This window comes from Pipistrellus hanaki (assembly GCF_964339955.1).
Source record: "Pipistrellus hanaki genome assembly, chromosome: 1".
In the NCBI taxonomy this organism is placed as follows: Eukaryota; Metazoa; Chordata; class Mammalia; order Chiroptera; family Vespertilionidae; genus Pipistrellus; species Pipistrellus hanaki.
In genome coordinates this window covers 189,978,081-189,998,047 of record NC_140503.1, presented here as the reverse complement: position 1 = coordinate 189,998,047, position 19,967 = coordinate 189,978,081, and the positions used below count along the sequence as shown (strand labels likewise).

The window sequence follows — 19,967 nt, the reverse complement described above, 5'->3', positions numbered from 1 at the left end:
TTCCTCATTCTTTCCTGGTCCCAATGGGTCCCTGTTCACTCTTAGACCCCTGAGGTCTGAAAGAAAAGCTAAGTAAGGAATAACCTAAATATAAACTTGGTACGCTTTCTTTCTTATGTTTATGTTCAACCTCTCCTTGCTACTGGGCAGAGAAAGAAAGAATTGTTTTTAAAACCCTTTGTTCTGGGTTCCAGGCTGTGTAGGAAACACAAATAGGAAATGAAGGAGTGAAGAAATGATTCTATAGAATAATCTACCTCTAGGACTGGAAAGTGAAGAGCTGGGTTGACAGTCTCTTTCTTCTTTGTTTCTGCAATAAGCTGATTTTGTTTGCTTTCAGCTATAGAGGATGAGTTTGACTTCGCTCTAGGCAAGCAGACTCCCGCCTTCCTGAAGAAGTGCGTCTGCTACATTAGGAAAATTGCTAACATTGAGCGATTTGTGAAGATCCCAGAGATGGGGAAATACATGGATATCACTGGGACAGACCCGAGGATCATCCGGGACCCAGAGGCCCAGGAGAAGCTGATCAAACTCAGGGATGAATTTATTCCTACGATTGTTGCGTCCTCTAATCTCAGAGTATACACGTCAGTTACCCATTGTGACATGAAACTCGGCTACTCCCAGGAAATAGAAAACCACTACATAGAAGGCCTCGGCAAACAATTTTACGAGGACATGATCGACATAATTCAGGCGACGGTGCAGCAGAACTTTGACACGGAGACTGATACACTCTACGACGAAATCCTCCAGCATTCCTCGCTCTGTAAAACGTATGCCTCTTTCTACGAGTACAAGTGCGAATCCCTAACCAGAGTCCATAAATACATCCTCCCGAGCAAAACCGGGCACATCAACCCGCTTGTTGTATATGGGGGACCATGCACGGGGAAGACGCTCCTGCTAGCCGAGGTGGCGAAGAAGGTAAAAGCCTATTCTTTTACGTGCATGTTCATAAAAAAATCTTACTTTTGGGAAACGTTAAATTGACCATATTCATTTCCATCTGCTGTGTTTCCTATCTGTGTTTCCTATCTGGGTTATAATTAACCTTTTTGGATGGCATGTCAGTGTTTCCCTTTAGCTGGTCTAACAGGTGAATTGGAAGAGGAAGACTCATGGGTGCGATTACAGGGCAGCCTGATATTTTCCCCCCCGCTGTTCAGGCTCACGCTGTGGGGCTAGCCTCCACTGGAGCGGAAACTAGCGTGCACCTCACAGCTCTCCTCACCCCTCAGCAGAGACACACCCTCCAGCTGCTTCTGGACATAAAATCAGTCCCCATTCCGCAACGAGTATTTCCAGTCTAAGATGATAATTAAATTTTCAGTCTACATTTCTCTCCCCAGCTGAGGCTTACCATAAGCAAAGTATCGACAGTGGTAGGCAGGGGTGTGGCCATCTTTTCTTTCTTTTAAAAAAAAAATATATATATATATTTATATTGATTTTCAAAGAAGGGGGGGTGGGGAGAGGAAGAAGAAGAAAGAGGGAGAGAGAGAAACAGATTGGGCCCAAGACACGTGCTTATGCTCTGACCGGGAATTGAACCCACAAACTTTCGGTGCACAGGATGATGCCCAACCAATGGAACCACACCAGCCAGGGCTCCTTTCTTTCTCCACACAGCACTTCTTCCCCTCCTTCCCTAATACCAGACCCAACCACCTTTATGACCCCTACAGGGTTGCGACGGAAGGGATGTAGGAAAGGTAAGGTGGCCAGAAAGTTCTGGCATGACCACTGCTGCTCTGAACTGGGCTCTGCACCCTCTGGTCTTGGCAGGTGTTGAGAGCTGCTTCCTGCCTCTTCTGAGGCCTTCTCGTGACTTCCTGGAGGCCCTGCCCTCCCACGACCGTTGTCCTGGCTAAGCATCTCTCAGAGAAATGTTTTCCTAGCTTGTCACTTCCTTGGCTCCTAGATAGTCAACAACACACTTATATAGAGTATCTTTCTACAAAGATCCTCTCCATAGCCCAGCAAACGAGAGAGAGAGAGAGAGAGAGAGAGAGAGAGAGAGAGAGAGAGAGAGAGAGAGAAGAGAATGACTAGAATGAAAGTCAAATTAACTTCTCCAACTTTATCTGGGATAACCATTTAAATTCAAGCAAGTCATTTCTCCAGCCTGGACCTCAGTTGAGAATGATGAGTTCCTGTTTATAAAGTAAACTATTATAAAGCATAAATATAGCAAAACCCTTTTCACCAGATTTTCATGATAAATAATAATCATGATGACCCTATAGCATCACAACATAGTAAAATGTCTCTAAAGCATAAAAAATTATATTCAGTGTCATTTTAGTACCATTTTTAAAATATATTTTATTGATTTTTTTTTTTTTTTTACAAAGAGGAAGGTAGAGGGATAAAAAGTTAGAAACATCGATGAGAGAGAGACATCAGTCAGCTGCCTCCTGCACACCCCCCACTGGAGATGTGCCTGCAAACAAGGTACATGCTCTTGATTGGAATGGAATCTGAGACCCTTGAATCTGCAGGCCAATGCTCTATCCACTGAGCCAAACCGGTTAGGGCAGTACTATTTTTTATTGCATTTTAATTAACTGGAAATTTGTTCAGCCATATATAATATTATGTGATCTAATTAATGAGAAGATTTTATTTGATATAGCATAAACTATTGTGTAAGCTACTCGTTAAACACTTTACTAGGTATCTACTATGCGCCAACAACTTTGCCCAGAAATGAGATTCACATTTTTAAATGTCATGACCATACTAGATATTCAGATTTACTGTTTATGAACCACATTGTAACTTTTAGACTACAAGCTGAATGTTGCCTTTGGTTGAAATATTACTACTCACTATTTTATTACCTTCAGATGAGTGATCCTGAGAGACTCACCTATAGATTTTAGGGCGTGAGCTTTGTGACAACTCTTTGGCCTTCTCAGAAGGTTCTCCCATTTCCTGGTCCTAGGTGACTTTCTGCATGGCCCGGGGTTCCCAGAAGTCTGACCGCTCGCGAGAAGAGATGTTGCAGTACATGAGCACGTGACTATGTATTACCATGCTAAACGCCACCTTTATGTTTTAGGCTTATGGCTGGCTACAGGAACACGCAGGACCAGAATCAGACCCAGTAACAGTCGTGCGATTCCTAGGAAGCACAGACATGAGTACTGACCTCAGAACGCTCCTCCTGAGTGTTTGCGAACAGCTGGCAGTAAACTACCGGTGTCTGGTTCAAAACTACCCTAAGAAGATTCATGACCTCCGTGACTTATTCATAAACCTCTTGAATGAGTCTTCCCAGCAGAGGCCTCTGGTAATAATATTCGACGCCCTAGAGCAGCTCTCAGAGAGCGACGAGGCCAGGAAGCTGTGGTGGCTCCCTGCTCACCTTCCCCGCTTCGTGCGGGTGGTCCTCTCCACACTGCCCAACAAACACGGGATCCTGCAGAAACTAAGGTGCCTTATCCACGAGGAAAACAACTACATCGAGTTGATTCCTCGGGACAGGAAGATGTGCAGCCAGGTCCTCAAGCACCAGCTGCTGCGAGTCAAAAGGAAGGTCACCTCGGGCCAGCAGATTTACGTGAACAACGCGTTCTCCAAGTGCACGCTGCCCATGTTCGTGAACCTGACCTTCCGGGAGGTGAGGCACTGGAGGTCTCACAAAGATGTTGACGAATCCTCCCTCTGCGTCACCGTTCACGAGAGCATAGAGCAGCTCTTCTGGTCCTTGGAGAGGAAGTGTGGTCAGAAGCTGGTCTCCAGGGCTCTTGGTTACATCACCATGGCCAAGATGGGCCTGAGTGAGATGGAACTGGAGGATGTGCTGGCCCTGGACAACAGCGTCATGAACGAGCTCAATGAGCACACCAGGCCCAGCAACCCCCTGAGGGTCCCTTACCTGTACATTGCGAGGCTCAAGGAGGGTCTCAGTGGATACCTAATAGAAAGGCACGTGAAGAACGTCACGCTCCTGGTGTGGGCCAACAGGCACCTGCAGCTCATAGCCCAGAAGCTGTACCTGAAGGAAGACAATCACCTGCGTGAAATGCACACCATCCTGGCGGACTATTTCCTGGGGGTGTGGTCGGGGGGCAGGAGGAAAGCCTTTTGCCTCGAAGACCCCTACTTGAACGGCTGCCTGGACTTGGAGAGCAGAAGCCTGCTGGAGGAAGAAAAGCACTTCATGGAGCAGGCTTCGTTCGACAGGCAGGCCCCGGAGCAGCCCTGGGTTTTCCAGTGCAACCCCCTGGAGCCCGACATCTTCTTCGTCAACCACCGGAAGATGTCCGAGCTCCTGTACCACCTGACCAGGTGCGGGAAGACCGACGACCTGCTGTACGGCATCATCATGAACTTCAGCTGGCTGTACACCATGATCAAAATCGGCCAGTTCGACAAAGTGCTCGCGGACATCGAGCTGGCTTACAACTACTCGCAGGAGAAGGAGATGAAGTTCCTGGCCAACACCCTCCGCAGCCTCCGGAGCAAGGTCATCGCCTTCCCCGGCTCCCTTTCGGCAGAGCTCCAGCAACGGCTGCTGCCGGTCCTCAGCTCCCTGCCCAAGCTGAGACACCTCCTCCTGGAATGTGACAAGGACGGGCCCAAATACTGCTCCATCGTGCCGCTCCACTCCTCCATGGACGTGACCTACAGCCCCGAGCGTCTCCCCTTGGCGGCCAGTCACCTGCACGTCACCGAGATCCTGCCTACTTGCAACCCCAGGACTGTCCTCACGGCTCTGGAGAGCGGCTCCATCAGCACCTGGGATGTGGAGACGCGCCAGCTTCTCAGGCAAATCACCACGGCCCAGTCCGTCATCCTGGGCATGAAACTCAGCGGCGACGAGAAGTACCTGGTGGTGGCCACGACCAACAACACCTTGTTGATTTATGACAACGTCAATTCCTGCCTCCTGTCCGAAGTGGAGATCAAGGGGACCAAGCATGGCAGCGGCTCCACCTACATCAACGGGTTCACGCTGTCCGTCAACCACGCCCTGGCTTGGCTGGAGGCCAGCAAAGACGTCACAGTCATCGACCTGCTATACGGGTGGCCCCTCTACCAGTTCCACTGCTGGTACGAAGTGACGTGTGTCCGGTGCTCCCTGGACGGGACGTACGCGTTCTGCGGGCAGTACCTCAACACCACCACCATCTTTCACTTGGGGAGCGGAGAGAAGCTATGCACCGTGACGTCCGAGTTTTCGGGCGGCTTCGTGAAGTTCCTCCTCATCTTGGACACGGCTCAGGAGATGGTTATGGTGGACAGCGAGGGGAGCCTTTCCGTCTGGAACACCGAGGACATCTCCAGCCCCCAGCTGACCGACGACTTCGACTGCCGCCGGGAAGACAGCGAGGTGGTCAGCCTCGAGCTGTCGGAGGACCAGAGCGCGGTCCTGATCTGCAAAGCCCTCGGCATCGAGCTCCTGGACACGGGCCTGTGGAAGGTGGCGGAGAAGTTCCGGGCGAAGCACAACGAGCGCTTCGTGTCGGCCGTGCTGTCCAAGAACGGGGACTGCATCATCGCCACCATGGAGAACACCCCAGCCGTGTTCTTCTGGCGGAGGGACACGGGCCAGTGCATGGCGAGCCTCCAGGAGGTCTCGGGCACCATCGTGAAGCTGGTGAAGTCCAGCCACCACAACATGCTGCTCTCCCTGTCCGCCAGCGGCGTGCTGTCCATCTGGGACGTGGACATCATCACGGCCATGTCCAACATCGACAAGACCGGGAAGCCCATCCAGAGCCTGATGCTGCCCGCCAGAGGGGAGATCATCTACTCCCTGGACGGCTCGGACTGCGTGCACAAGTGGAACTTCAGCAGCGGGTTCATCGAGGCGGCGTTCAAGCACGAGGGCGTGGTGGAGCACTGCGTGCTGACGTCCTCGGGGGATGTGATGGTGACCTCGGACGACAAGAGCAGCCAGTACGTGTGGCACACGGGCAGCGGGGAGAACCTCTTCCGGATCAGCGGGCAGCGGATATCGCAGCTGCTCATCACGCACAACGACCAGTTCGTGGTGTCCCTGTGCGAGGAGAACGCGTCCCGGGTGTGGCGGCTGGCCACGGGCCACCGGGTCTGCAACATCCTCACGCCGCTGCAGGACGCCTTCATCACGCCCGCCAACACCTTCGTGGTGGGCATGACCCAGAGCAAGGTGCTGGCCGTCAGCCTGTGGACGGGGAGCATCACCAAGAAGTTCTGCTGCGAGGACGGCACCACCGTCGTGAGCGTCAAGCCGATCCCCGACTGCCCCGACCTCATCGTGTTCGTCACGTCGGCCGAGACGGTGAACCTGTGGAGCCTGACGGACGAGGTCATCTGCCGCCGCGTGCAGCTCCCCGGCGGCTTCCTGAAAACCCTGGAGGACTTCGAGGTCTCCCCCAACGGCAAGCTGGGCATCCTCTCCCGGGGAGACGAGAACATCAACGTGCTGGACCTGCACAGCGGCAAGCTGCGGGTGGTGCACGCCTCCGGCGTCATCTGGCGGCAGCGGCTGTCCCGGGACGGCCGCTACCTGGTGTACATCTGCTGCCGGGGAGGGGAGGACGAGGACGAGAACGGCGCCGTGTCCAGCCTGATCGTCATGAGGCTGGCCGACGGCAAGAACATCGGCGCCTGCTCCCTGTACAAAGCGCCCACCTTCCTGGCCCTGTCCCAGCGGCACCTGCACATCGTGGTGGGCTTCGACGACGGGAGCATAGGGATCTACACGGTGGTGGACCGCGTGGACGCCGCCCTCAAGATCAAGATCGCCACGTCCAACAGCAGGCAGATATTCAGCAACGCGGCCACCCAGACCTCCAGGGCCAAGTGCAGCAGCTACTGCTTCAAGGCGTCGGTGGACTGCCTGTGGAGGGAGTCCACGGAGGTGTTTGCGAGGGACAGCCCCATCACGGTGAGCGAGCCCGCCGCCGAGCCCAACGAGGCCACGCCCTCCAAGAAACACAATTCTTGCTACGACCGGGTGTGCGCTGCCCTGGAGCCCAGGTGCCACAGCTACGGCCCTGACAACTGATGGAAAGGATTTCCCTGCTCCTCAGAGACACACAGAAGGGCACAAAAGAGCGGTGGGCGGAGCATCTCCTGTATCCCAAGTGATCAACGACTCATTTTCTTAACAGACAAGAAAGAGGCCGGAGTCCCAGTGTGACTGATTCCCACGATCCTGAAAGGTACAGAAATGGAAAATCGGTTTTTGGGGTTTGTTCTTTCTGTCAAGTTTACCCAGGCTTGGAAGTCCTGAGACTTTCCTAGAGCATCTGTACACACCGTATTTCAATGACGACATCCCGTGGGGAGAGAAAGGTGGTTTTTAAAACGATGGGGAAAGAAGCAACGTAACTCACACCATGGGTCCAGCTGAGAGAGGCTGGAGATCAGTCGGACTGGCACCAGTTGTATAGAAATCGGATGACATCGCAAAACACACAGGGCTGTTTGACTTCAGGCAATTTGTGCGGCCATCGGTACACACAGCCTTAATCTCTCCTTGCATTTTACAATCCTGACAACTGTGTAAACCCAGCCTGCAGAAGGAAGGCCCAACAGTGCCAAATTGTGGATCAAAAATGCCCAAACGGACTCCCAGTTTCCCAAGAGAAAGGATGTGCAAGGTGAGGCCACGGACTGGACTGGGACGAGAGCTACCTGCCAGGGTCATAGGGCTATCGAACCCGCAGAGTCGGCCTTCGTGAAAATACAGTGGCGACAACTGTATGCCAAGGTTTCTGTATCACGGGACATACCGTGTTTGAAGCTATTTCCTGGGCTGCAAAAGAACATATTCACTAAGAAACCACAATCTTTCATGTCTTTTTGCAATGCCTACGTGTGCTGGGTGCAGAGATTTTCAGGAAGGGCATTACAGATTTGGTCCAAACACCTATTCGTTCCTATCATCGTACTAACAGAAGTCTGTGCTGTTCCGTCAGTTGTATGGAAGCATACGTTATTTCCTAAATCCCTGCAGTACATCTCAACAGAAGGAACGCTTTCTCGACACGCCATCTATGAAACACTGAGGACATCTGCCTTACTCTTCCTCCTCCTCTTTCCTTGGAAAACCCAGAGAGGTGACCGAATACTCTGGGACAAAAGGAAGATGCCTGTCTTTGTGCTAAACTATCCCATACATCTTCGGGGTGTCCCAAGGCTCTTTATTAACCCTGTTTGTAATCGCTTTCTTACTTCTCTACACTCTGTGTTTGCTTCTTTATCTGTCTCCCTTTCCTCTCGAGGACTCTTCAGAGACTTTTCTAGATGTATTCACTCTCTCTTTAAAAAAAAAAAAAAAAAAAAAAAAAACAACTACGTCACCTATTTAAAAGAAAACATTACATCCCAAAAGGGGAAAGTGATTTTCTTCACGTGGCATGTCCGTGGATAACTTTCCAAAGGGGGTCAGGGGAGGTGGCTTGGTTTTGTTTGAAAGGGACAGCTGTGACTTGAGTAGACAGAATAACAAGCAAGGATCTGACTCGCCTTTGGTCCCCGCACTGCCATATGAACTCATCACATGTCCGTAGACAGATCTTTCACCTCCCTGCTGGACTGTTTTTGTAAAGTGTAAAATAAAGATCATGGTAGCATCGGCGATAGCCCTCACAGAGATGTAGGGGAGTAATGTAAGAAAAAAATATAGTGACACCTCGATTGTTGGAAAGAGATGTTATTCAGAGAGGAAGACACAATCCACAGTGGAAGACTTTTGTCAGGAAGCCCCTCCTGGTCTAGCTACCAGCCAGGGAGGTGGTACCCAGAGAAGGCCCCGCCCAGCTGCAGATCACCTGGAATTTATGGTAGGAGGCCATGCTTTTTTATAGCACTTCAGAGGCAACACACCTTATTCCTGTCGTTCTCCGTTGGACTCCATGCCACGCATTTCTAAGAATTAAATGCCTAGATGGATTATCTGTAGTGTGTGAATGTTCCATGTAACAGCCAATAGAGTTTAACAAGTGACTTGAATGATTTTTTTTTTCCTAACTTGTTTGCACACTGATAGCTCATATTGAATGTTTTTATGTAAACTTTGTATTGTTGGGAAGAATTACCCAATCAGAGATTTATATTTTCATAAATGTTACATTTAGTTAAATTTTGTTACAGAGTTGTTACACTAGAAAATTATTGCAGTCTTCAAACAATATACAGTCTTGTGTATGTACTGTTTGTATGAATAAAAGATAAACTATGTAAATTTGTGTGGCATTTGTTTTTCTCCCAACTTGGGCAGATGTCGTTAGAGAGTGTTCATAATAATAATAATTATTCATGCTTACTATATACCAGACACTATTTTTGGAAATAATCACCTGGTTATTTCCTAGTTATCACCACCTAAGCCCTCCATTGCTGCCCTGTTTTAAAAAACTGTGTGTGTGTGTGTGTGTTTGTGTTTCTCAGATCTAATGTATCGTAATGTAAATATCTGTGTTTTCCGATGGTCTTAGGCGACCCTGTTAGTGGTTCTCATGAGGAATCATGAAAAAAAAAAATTAGTCGTATACTTTCTATCTCAGATCATTGCAATAGTCTCTGTATTGGTCTCATCCATCTCTAATCCACCTGACACGGACTGCCTGAGTCATTCTAAAATACCATGCCGATCAGTCCATTCTCCTAAATGATTCCTTTTTGACTACTGAATAAAGTCTGAAATCCCAACATAGCATTTGAATTCATCCAAAATAATCGACTGTTTTTGCTCCTACAGCTTCCTTCACCTGAAATGTCCTTCTGACATTCTGACAGCTCAGTCCTAGTTATTGATCAAGCCTCGGCTCTCTGTCTTCATCTCTTGGCCATTCCTTTTGATTCCTAGAGTTCAATGCTCCTCTATGGTGTATTTTCTGCACTTGGCTTTCACTTTTATTAATAACTTTATATCACAGTCTGTCTTTTAAAAATATTTTTAATTGACTTTTAGAGAGATAAAGGGAGAGGAAGAGAGAAACACTGATGTGAGAGCAACATGGACTGACTTCCTCCTGTACACCCCCTACCAGCGATTGAACCCACAAATGTCTCATATAGTGCCTTTTTGTTACAATGTAAGCCAATACCACACTTAAAATGTTTGTCCTTTTTTTAGAACTATATTGACAAATCTATTCAAATTAGCTTCCCTATCTTCCATGACTCATCAGTTATCAATAGAAACAGTTTATGTGCCGATGAAAACGCAAACACATGTAAAAAACTAAGTGAATTACGGTGTTTTCAGTTCCACATGCTTCAAGAAACCATAGGTTTCTCTTCTGTATTTTGCACAGGGACCCCTCAGGTCCATGTGATCCTCAGGAAGAACAGATCCCACTTTATATAGACACATCAGAGGGTGGGCTCTCAGTGTATCAACCTGACAAATTATGTAGCTCTGGTATGTGAGGTTAACAAAACACCACCCCCTCTGCCATGCCAGAATCCCAGCCTTTGCTACATGGAAGTAACTAAACCAGCCCCTTGAGCAGATTAAGAGCCGTGATCTGAAAACTGGACTATACATCACCCCCCATATCCCTCATTGTTTCTGAATCTATGTACCTGGGGGTGGGACCCAAGAATTTGCATTTTGACTAAATTCCCCCTTTGTGCTAGTCTTGGAACCACACTTTAAAACCTAAAATAAATACCAAAGTCTTTATGGCCAGAATAACCTAACTGGTAAATGTACCGATATCCTGTGGACATTACTAAAACATCAGCTAGAAGTTGGGCATGAGGTTCCTTTATTGTGACAGAGGGTTTTTACCTGAAAATTATGTAAAACAGAATATAACTTCCCTCATATATCTGTCCCTTTAGACAGCATGCAGCTACTACAGGACTGGGAGGATTCAGAAAATGAGTTTTACTCCATAAAGGCCATTGCCATGTAAATGGCGCTTGAAGTCACTGACGTGGAAACATTGAGAACTAGGGGCAGGGGGTACAGTCTTCTCCGCTGGCTTCTCCAGCATCCTGTTGCTTCCCAGGATGAGTTGCAGGGGAGAGAGAAAGAGGGTGAGCTAGGTGGCGCAGTTGCTCAAAACATGTTACTTTAGGAGCGCAGGTGGAAAGAATGTCCCCTACGTAAGTGATAATATTTTAGGGTAAAACAATCAATTCTTCACCCGCCTTAGGTGCGCGGATTACAAGCACAGGCGGGAAGCTCAGCAGGTGGGACGAAGCATTTGCAGCCGGGGTTCCCGCCCCAGGACAAGAGAGAGAAGGTAGGGGCGGAGAGCGTGATTCCCTGGAGCTCCCACTGTCTGTGGTCTAGACACCGCGAGCGCCTGCAGCTTCCCCGGGAATTAGCAAACTATCCATGTCCCCGAGGCAGGCGACCGTGCAGAACGGCGGAGGTTACTGAAAAACACGGGGGTGAGGGGTATAGATTAGGGTGACCAGGCGGGACGGTCCCGATTTTCAACAATTTGTCCCCCGTCCCGCAGCGTTTTAAAAAAAAGTCCCGTTTTTAAAAAATCTGGTCACCTTAGTATAGATCTACTGGGGCCAAGGGGTGCATGCATTTGTCTCCCCACTTCCGTCCCGGACCCTGGGAAGCTCCCCTCTCCCGACAGCAGGACAGAACAAGTTCCCAGCTGGGGCAGGGGGCTGGCGTGCACCCCGGCGCGGGTGCTCGGAGGCGGAGCGCCAGCACTCCGTGCTTCGGTGCGTCCGGGAGGCGGGCGCCGGCTGCGGGGCGGGAGGGGGTCGGAGTTGGACACCGGGGCCCGCGCGCGCCCGGGGTGCAGCCAGGGCACCTCGGAGGGAGCCCCGCGGCACGGGGCGCGCAGGTAAAGGGTTACGCGGGCCGGGGAGGGAGGCTCGCTCCGGGCGGCCACGTGATGCTCCGGCCCAATGACCGCGCCGGGGCGGCCGGGGCGGCCGCTGCGGGCGCCGCGGAGCCGCCGGTGTCTTCCCCCGCGGCCGCCGGAGGCGCGCGGAGCCATGGGCGCCGGGACCCCGCCGCCGCCGCCGCCGCAGGTAGGACCGTCCCCGCCCGCGGGGAGGACAGGGCTCCCAGCTGCGGAGCGGGGCTGGGTGGCATCCTGTCCCCGTCCCCTCCTGAGGCTTATTTCTTTATTTCCTTTCGCCCTAGGGGAGGCGATCCTCAGTTTGATTGCTCGGGACAAGTCTCGCCATCCCGCAGGGGCACGGAAAGAGGCAGAATCCAGGATCGGGGGCGGGTGGGGGACTTGGACCAAGTCCCCCCTAAAAGAGCAAGACAGGTTGGTCCAGTTTGGCACCGCATTTGGTGTAGGAAACACTTTTGTTGTTAATGAATCCCCAATTAATGAACTTAGAGCAGTGCCTGGGAACTTGGACTGGGAAAACGGCAAGGGGTTTTCCTTTATTTCCAAGTCCCCCCTCCCCCATTTTTAAGCATCTGAGTTTTGTTTGTGGTTTTTTGTTTGTTTGTTTGTTTGTTTTGTGTTTTTGTTTTTCACAAAACGGAAATGGGACGTGACGGCCGCTGTGTCTCTGAAGTGTCTTGGGGTCCCAGGAGTGGCCCCTCGGGGTGCGGGCGCCCTGGGTGGCGGAGGGAGGGCTGCCGGGGAACAGGGTGCAGAGGGAGGCGGGAGCACGTGCTGAATGAGGGTGCCGCCTGCAGAGGGTTAACCGGCCACCCGGTGTTTGCTGACTCTGTGATGGTCAGGCCAGCCCCTCCTGGCCGGTGCCTTGGTCTCGCTGACCTTGGCAGCCCCGGGGCGGGGGAGGGGAGGTGTGCACACACCGTACCCCTGGAGGATTTTTCCAGTGATGTAAGACAGAAATCAGCGGTTGGGGTTTCTTTCCCCAGCGCTGTCAGGAAACTCCCTTTCAGTAACCTGGCACGTTTTATCGGGCATTGCTGGGTAGATGTTTGCCCGGCGGATGGAGAGGAAGCCCGTGTTCACGGGGTGGTTCAGAATCCTTAGGGATAGGTTTTCTTTCTTCCTGTCACTGTGAAAGGGAGTCACTGAGGTCGCTTCTCACCAGGACTTAGGGATGTCCTCATGGTTGGAGCCAAGCTGTTGGGGGATTGGAGGGAGAGAAAGGAATAGCTGGGGGCTGGGGGGGGGCGGGAAGGGGGCGGGGAGAGAGCAAAGATGAGAACCATTTGAGAGTTGAATGAGAAAGAAACGGAAATTGGCAGCTGCTTTGAAAGACAATAGAGTGTCTATTTGCCACGTATTCCCACGTTTATTAGTAAAGCTCCAGCTTGTACTGTTTTAAGGAGCAGACTGAAAAACACCAGTGCCTACAGAGCCCCTTAGCAGTCCCGGGGCACATCACTGACACAGTGCTTTGAAGCACTAAAGGTGGACTTCTGGGGTGGTTTGCATTTGTCTGAAGAGTGTGGAGTCAGTGACAGGAAGCTGCCTTGATCACAGAGGAGGAATGGAGCAGGCACGGATGAAGGAAGGCAGGGTTCGTTGTATTTCTCTTTGTCCACTCTCTCTGTCCATCCTGAGCCTGCTCTTTCCTCCACAACTCTGTGATGGTGCCTAGCTCATGGCACCCGACCCCAGGGCCTGGTCCCCTTCTAGGTGGTTCTAGAGATTTAAAGACAAAGATATGGAAAGACAAATGCGGGGAATCTTAGCTATGTACTAAGAGATATTTGCATATATGGACTTTTAAAACAGAAAACTTGGATACCAATGAAATATGTTTATTATCCTAAAAAAAAATGAGAGGCTTCCCCTGCCTTCTCACCTGGTGCCTCTCTGGGCTGGAAACAGTCCCTGGCTGAGCTCCGGCCGGAGTCCCCGCCCCCAGGCAGAGCAGGTGCTGCCTCCTGGCTCTCGGAACTGCCCAGCCCTGGGTGCCCCAGAGCCCATTGACTGGGCTTCCTTCCTGGAATGGACTCGGTTTCCGAGAAATGGACTGCCAGCTCCCCAGCCGCTGGTTTCTCCCACCTGGAATGCTTCAAACGTTCCCCTAATTCAGGGGTCTTCAAACTACGGCCCGCGGGCCACATGCGGCCCGCAGAGGAGTCTGATCCGGCCCGCCAGGTTTTTTGGGCAGTGAGCGAGCGCAGCCCAGGTGTTACAGTAGGAATTAGTAGTTCATATAGTCTGGCCCTCCAGCTCTCTGAGGGACGGTGATCTGGCCCCCACTTTAAAAAGTTTGAGGACCCCTGCTAATTTCACAATTTCCCCAGTTTCCCTGAGTCTTGGGCACTTTGGGGGAGTCTTGGTTACATAGTACCTCGATCCTAACTTTTTTCTTTCTCCTTCTTCTTCTTTTTTTTTTTTTTTTGGTCTTTAAATGATGTGGTTGCAGATAAAATTTCTAGATATCTAGCTCTGGCCAGTGATGCTCAGTGGATAGGAGGTTGGCCCTCAGAGTGAAAAGTCTCAGGTTTAAGTCCCGGTCAAGGGCACGTACCTGGTTCGCAGGTTCCATCCCCGGTGCATGCGGGAGGCAACCAGTCAATGTATCTCTCTCACTTTGATGTTTCTCTCTCTCCCCTCACCCCACCTCCCACTTTCTCTAAAAATCAATGGAAAAAATATCCTCAGATAAGGATTAACAAAAAAAAAAAAATGTTTGTTTCTAAATATCTATAAAAGAGAAGTTGGTAGCGGAGGGCAGATGTAAGCCTTCACCCATCTGCAGGTCCGATGGGGCACCCACATGTACCCTTTATTTGGTCTATGCTACTTAAGAAAACGAAATGAAATATTTTCTCTACTTACACCCTGAACATGTCATAGTGCCACAGAGATTGGATCTTCAGAAGGACTATATGTCATCAATATCACCGTATCCTAAGGCACACTTACAACACACCCATCAGATGCACGTGTCCTGAAGCAGATGCTTAAAAGAACTCTGAATACTGACTCGGTCATTAACATCTTAGTAAAAACACTCCTCAGCTCCACAGGACAAAAAGCATATCATGTCCCAAATGTCACCCCTAGCAGTGAACGCTGGGCTGTTCAGAGTCCAGGTGGCTCTAACATTAAATGAAACCCGGATCTGGCCTTGGAGACAGCACAGGTGTAGCCCCAGAGACACCGGACCCGGGAGGGGTGCTGGGGGCACAGTCCTTGCCTTCAGAGAAGCCACGGAGGATGTGAAACAGAGCAGATTGGACTTAGAAAGCCTCTAGCTGCAATGAGAAGAATGGAATGGGGAAGATACAAGCACAGCAGTTTCTGTAAAAACCCACATGAGAGGGGGGAGAGAAGTGAATTGATTTCAAAAAATAATTAGTGAGCCCAGCCAGCATGGCTCAATGGTTGAGCGTTGACCCATGAACCAGGAGGTCACGGTTCGATTCCCCATCAGGGCACACGCCCGGGCTACAGGCTGGATCCCTGGTAGGGGGTGTGCAGGAGGCAGCCGATCAATGACTCTCTCTCATAATTGATGTTTTTATCTCTCCTCCTCCCGTCCTCAATGAAAACATATTCTTAAAAAATATTATTAGAAGGCCAAAAGTACTTAGGATATTAACTCAGAGAAAATGCTAGGTGGCTCATGTCTATGAAGTTACACATCATATCAGAATACATTTGTTCCAGGTAGCTAACCATAAGCCATGTTTTATTGCAATGCTGTCCTTAATTACTCAAGTCACTGCAGGGCCCACATACTTTGTTTCTATCCCAGAAAACAATTTCTGATAAAGAATGAGCCAACCTAGTGCTTCTTTGTATAGGCTTAAAATATACACCTGAAGGCAAAGTTAAGATAAACTGTTGCCCCCATATTTTATATGTGTTCTCTCATTTAGCTTAACTCCTTCTATGAATAAAAATACCTGACTGCAGATAGTGTAACAGAGGTGGAAATGGGCAGTAGAATAGTCTTTTTTTGTTTTTAAAGTTGGTCACCACATGGCCTGCCGTAGGTGTCAGTGTGGACTAGCGGTAGGTGAGAGTCACTGAATGCCTGAGAGAGAGGAAAACTCACCTTGGTTATTGACTCATTACCACTTGGGTAGCTTTTTAATATAACAGGTACTTGAATATAATTGTAATTCACTTGTTTGTTGGTCCTAGAGTTGATCTCCATCCACACAAGTTTTTAAATTTCTTCTCATTGTGGTGTTAGATCTCCCACCCATTTGATACTTAAGTACATACCTTGGGTCATTTATGTGTGATACAGGCAGATTGATTCGTGTTTGATGGCTGTGAAACAGCATCCCTCTTGCCCCGGCCGGTCACTCAGTGGCTAGGTGTTGGCCCACAAAGGGCCGAAGGGTTGCAGGTTCGATTCCCAGTCAATGGGAACATACCTCAGTTACAAGTACAGTCCCTGGCTCAATCGGGGATCATGTGGAGGCAACCAGTGTCTGTCTCTTTTTCACATCAAGGTTTTCTCTCTCCTCTTTCTCCTCCTCTTCCTCATCCTCCCTTCCCTCCCCCACCCCCCTCTCTCTCTCGATCAATGGAAAAATAAAAACCCTACAGTATCCCTCTTATTTTGGTGATCAGACTGCATGCCTTCAGTCCTCCAGAATATTTACCACAATCTAGAAATGAATAAAAGCATTTTTGCTGCCCCTGCAAATAGTGAAGAACCACAAACTTAATTCTCACTGCAACTTATTATTTTTTGATTCCCGAAGAGCTTGGCTTTCTGGGTTTCTGGTCCATAGCAAGGAGGCCCACCTTGTAGGTTCAGGATATGGCTTTTACAATAAATAGGAAATGTAGCCACAACCAAATGCTAACGGCGAAGACAATACAATGAAGGTTGTCTGTGATTAAATCCTAAGTCCACCAGAAAAGAAAATTTGGGCGCGGAACTATCAGTTAGCAAGGAAAGAAGTATTGCATTTTGGGAAAATGCACCTTCAATCGTTTTTAGAGCTAGAAAAAAAGGGGCTCCAAAAGTTTAAATGACATGTCCCAGGTCCCAAGGCTGTCCACTGGAAAAGCTACTGGGACCAAAATCTAAGACTCCCAGTTCCCAGTTCAGTCATCTACCTACTACTGACCGAGAAGTACACATTTTAGTGGTATGGAAAATTCATTTTCTTTTTTTTCCCCCATTTTTTTAAATTAAGGTATTATATGTGTACATATCTTACCAATGCCCGCCCCCACTCCCATACATGCCCCGACACCCCACCTGCCCCCCCCCCCCCGAGTTTTGTGTCCATTGGTTATGCTTATATGCCTGCATACAAGTCCTTCGGTCATTTTCTATTACATACCTTTTTCTTAAAATGTCATAGCTGCCTTTTATGAAGAAATTACATAATTCATTATCATTTGTTTATTGCTGTGGTCGGCAAACTGCAGCTTGTGAACCATGTGCGGCTCTTTGGCCCCTTGAGTGTGGCTCTTCCACAAAATACCACGGCCTGGGCGAGTCTATTTTAAAGAAGTGGCGTTATAAGAACTTTAAGTTTAAAATTTTGACTCAAAAGAAATTTCAATCGTTGTACTGTTGATATTTGGCTCCGTTGACTAATGAGTTTGCCGACTTCATTGCCATGCAACAAACCACTCTAAACTGTAATAGCTTAAAACAGCCACCATTTATTTTGTTCATGACTTTGTGGATCTGCCGTCTGGGCTGGGGAATCTGCTGTCTTTTCCAGACTCCCTTATGCATGTGGGGTCACCCAGATGGCTCTGCCTCTGAGGACTGGCTGGCCACGGCTGAGTCAGCTGGGGAGCACCTGGGCCTCATGCCCCCGTCAGTGGGCAGGCCCAGCGTAGTTAGTTGAAGACAGACTGTCAAATCAGGGATCATGAAGGTCTAGTCTGAATCAGACACAAGTTGCTCCTCTTCCAATCCATTTTAAAAAACCAAGTCAAGAGAACTGTGCGGATTCAGGAGGGCTGGAGAATTGTGGCCATTTTTGCCATCTCCCACCTTGGCAGAGATCTTTATATAACTTACCTAACTTAGTCCTTACATCAGCGCTAGAGGTTCAGGCAGAATTCCTTCCATACAGGTGAAGAAACTGAAACACACGTTAGTCTGAGTGAGTTGGGGATGCAGCTGGTGAGTGATGGAACTGCATGGTGGTCCCCTGGGAACTGGTTAGAAATGCAGTCATGGACCACCCTCAGTCAGACCTGTTGAGCCAGAATCTGCATGTTAGCACGATCCCAGATGATTCTGAGAGCACTGCACTGAAGGGAGCCTGGGAAAACCATCGTTGGAGAAGAACGTTCCAGGCCGGGAGAAGCAAGAGCATGCCCTGAGGCTGGAGCCCGAAGGCACGGGAAGGAATTCCTGGACTGAAGGAGATCACATTTCTGCAGTAGAGAGAGGCTGATAGGATCTCGGATCCTGAGGATGAGTCTACTTTTTAGGAAGCTGAACCGGGCAGCCGAGGAGGGCTGCGAGGGGAACGTGATGAGGTGGTGCTGTCATCTAGGCACGCCATGAGGACGGCTCAGACTAAGGGACAGGTGGTGAAAAATAAGAGAGCAGTGGTCTGACCTGGGAGGCATTTCCAAGCACATCCCACTGGACTTGGTGCCAGACTGGGTCCTAAGGAGAGGAAGAGAGGAAGCAGAGATGTTTGCCCAGTTCTGAATGGTTCCCCAGCCTTTGGGTTGGGATGCTATCTTTGCATACATTTCTTCGCTACTGAAAAAGAAAATACTTTTTTGGTGAAATGGTGGTTTTGCCGAGAGCTCTAAATTTGTATGCCCATGTAAATGTCCCATACCCAGTGAGAGAATTTGGGAGGCAGGCAATTAGTTACAGTGAAACAGTTCTGTGTAGAGTTCTTCTGTTTATTAGACCCTCCCAGCTGCGCTGTGGGCATCTGTGTGAGTAGGATTGCTATGCCTCGTTCACAGGTAAGGACACTGAGAGTTAGCGATGTCGCTCAGTCAGGACTCGAACCCAGGTCTGCTGGCTCCAAGCCCAGTGTTCTGTCTGTGCCCTGTATATTTGGCCTTTGGAGGAAATTTTCAATCTGATCAGTTTGGGGTCTTATTTTGTCTTTTCATATGCACTCTGCCAACTCAGAAACATGCTTGAAAATGTATATGGCTGAAAGTTGATGATTTTGAAGTGACTATTTCATAGAAATTTGAAAATGCCTCATAAAAACGGATTTCTGTCCTCACCTGGTTTTCCACTTTTTAAAATTTCCATACATTGATCCCAGTGGCAACAAATGGCACTTTATATTTCAAACGATGTGAGCTAATTTGCAGCCTTTTCCTTTGATTCTTTGAGTGATAAAGAGATTGTGATTGTTTCCAAATGTGTTTTTAAGCCTGTTCTTAAGCAACTCAGCTGAGGCTATATGTATGTATGTGTGTGTATATATATATATATATATATATATATATATATATATATATATATATACACATATACACACACACACACACACACACACACACACACACACATATATATATATATATATCTTACCATCAATTACAGAATCATGACCCCCCCCCCAAAGGGGTTGAAACATCCGGTTTTATGGAAACCGAGGACTAGAGAAAGGGGGTTCAAGAGCACCCCACAAGCTGGAAGCCAAACTGGAGCGGGACCCCTTGTTTCTAACCCTGAGCCCTGTACGTGGGACTGAGTGCGTTCACTGCTGCAGTCCTTGCCGGAGGGAATCATAAACCAGAAATAACCGGCAAGACAGTGAAGATGTAGTTTACAGAGTACAACTTATCTGCATTCTCCTTTAAACTTGACGTGGCAGGTTTTATGGTTCTCTTTGGGATTTGGTTTTGGTGAGGGAGGCCAGGTGTTCTAGAAGTGGAGGTCATAAAAGCTCCAGAAATACACCGCAACCCAGGCCGAGGCCCAGCCTCAGAAGCCCGCACCCTCCCACCCCCGCAGCGCCCCGCGGTGAGAGCAGTTCCTCTCTGTTACCCATGCGGCACTTTCTGAAGCTGAAGCACAGCTCACTGTGGCCCTGGGGAGGTGAGCCAAGGAAGGGAGAGAAGTCATGGCCCACGGGTGGGGGGAAAGCTGCAGGCCTGTGTTTTTAATGCTCTGCCTGAATTCAAAGGTTTAATGGGGCAAAGGAGTGGGACTCCTGT

General features: G+C 49.3%; 2 protein-coding genes across 4 annotated transcripts in view; both read left to right on the top strand.

Annotated features, from left to right (window-relative positions):
* The window catches only part of NWD2 (NACHT and WD repeat domain containing 2), a 134,154-nt gene extending 124,877 nt beyond the window's left edge, over positions 1-9,277 (top strand). For both annotated transcript variants that reach the window (XM_084900295.1, XM_084900296.1), the window contains 2 exons: positions 341-930; positions 3,071-9,277. In XM_084900295.1, coding sequence (XP_084756421.1) covers positions 341-930; positions 3,071-7,009 — 4,529 coding nt within the window. In that variant the 3' untranslated portion in view covers positions 7,010-9,277. The remainder of the gene's footprint in view (positions 1-340; positions 931-3,070) is intronic.
* A 2,589-nt stretch (positions 9,278-11,866) lies between these two features.
* Positions 11,867-19,967, top strand: part of PGCKA1 (PDCD10 and GCKIII kinases associated 1) — a 69,220-nt gene continuing 61,119 nt past the window's right edge. Inside the window, exon 1 of one of the 2 annotated variants that reach the window (XM_084901162.1) lies at positions 11,867-11,964. The gene's annotated coding sequence lies outside the window, so the exon portion shown is untranslated. Of the gene's footprint in view, positions 11,965-12,155; positions 12,210-19,967 lie in introns of those variants that run through there. The other variant, XM_084901164.1, reaches the window with a different exon arrangement.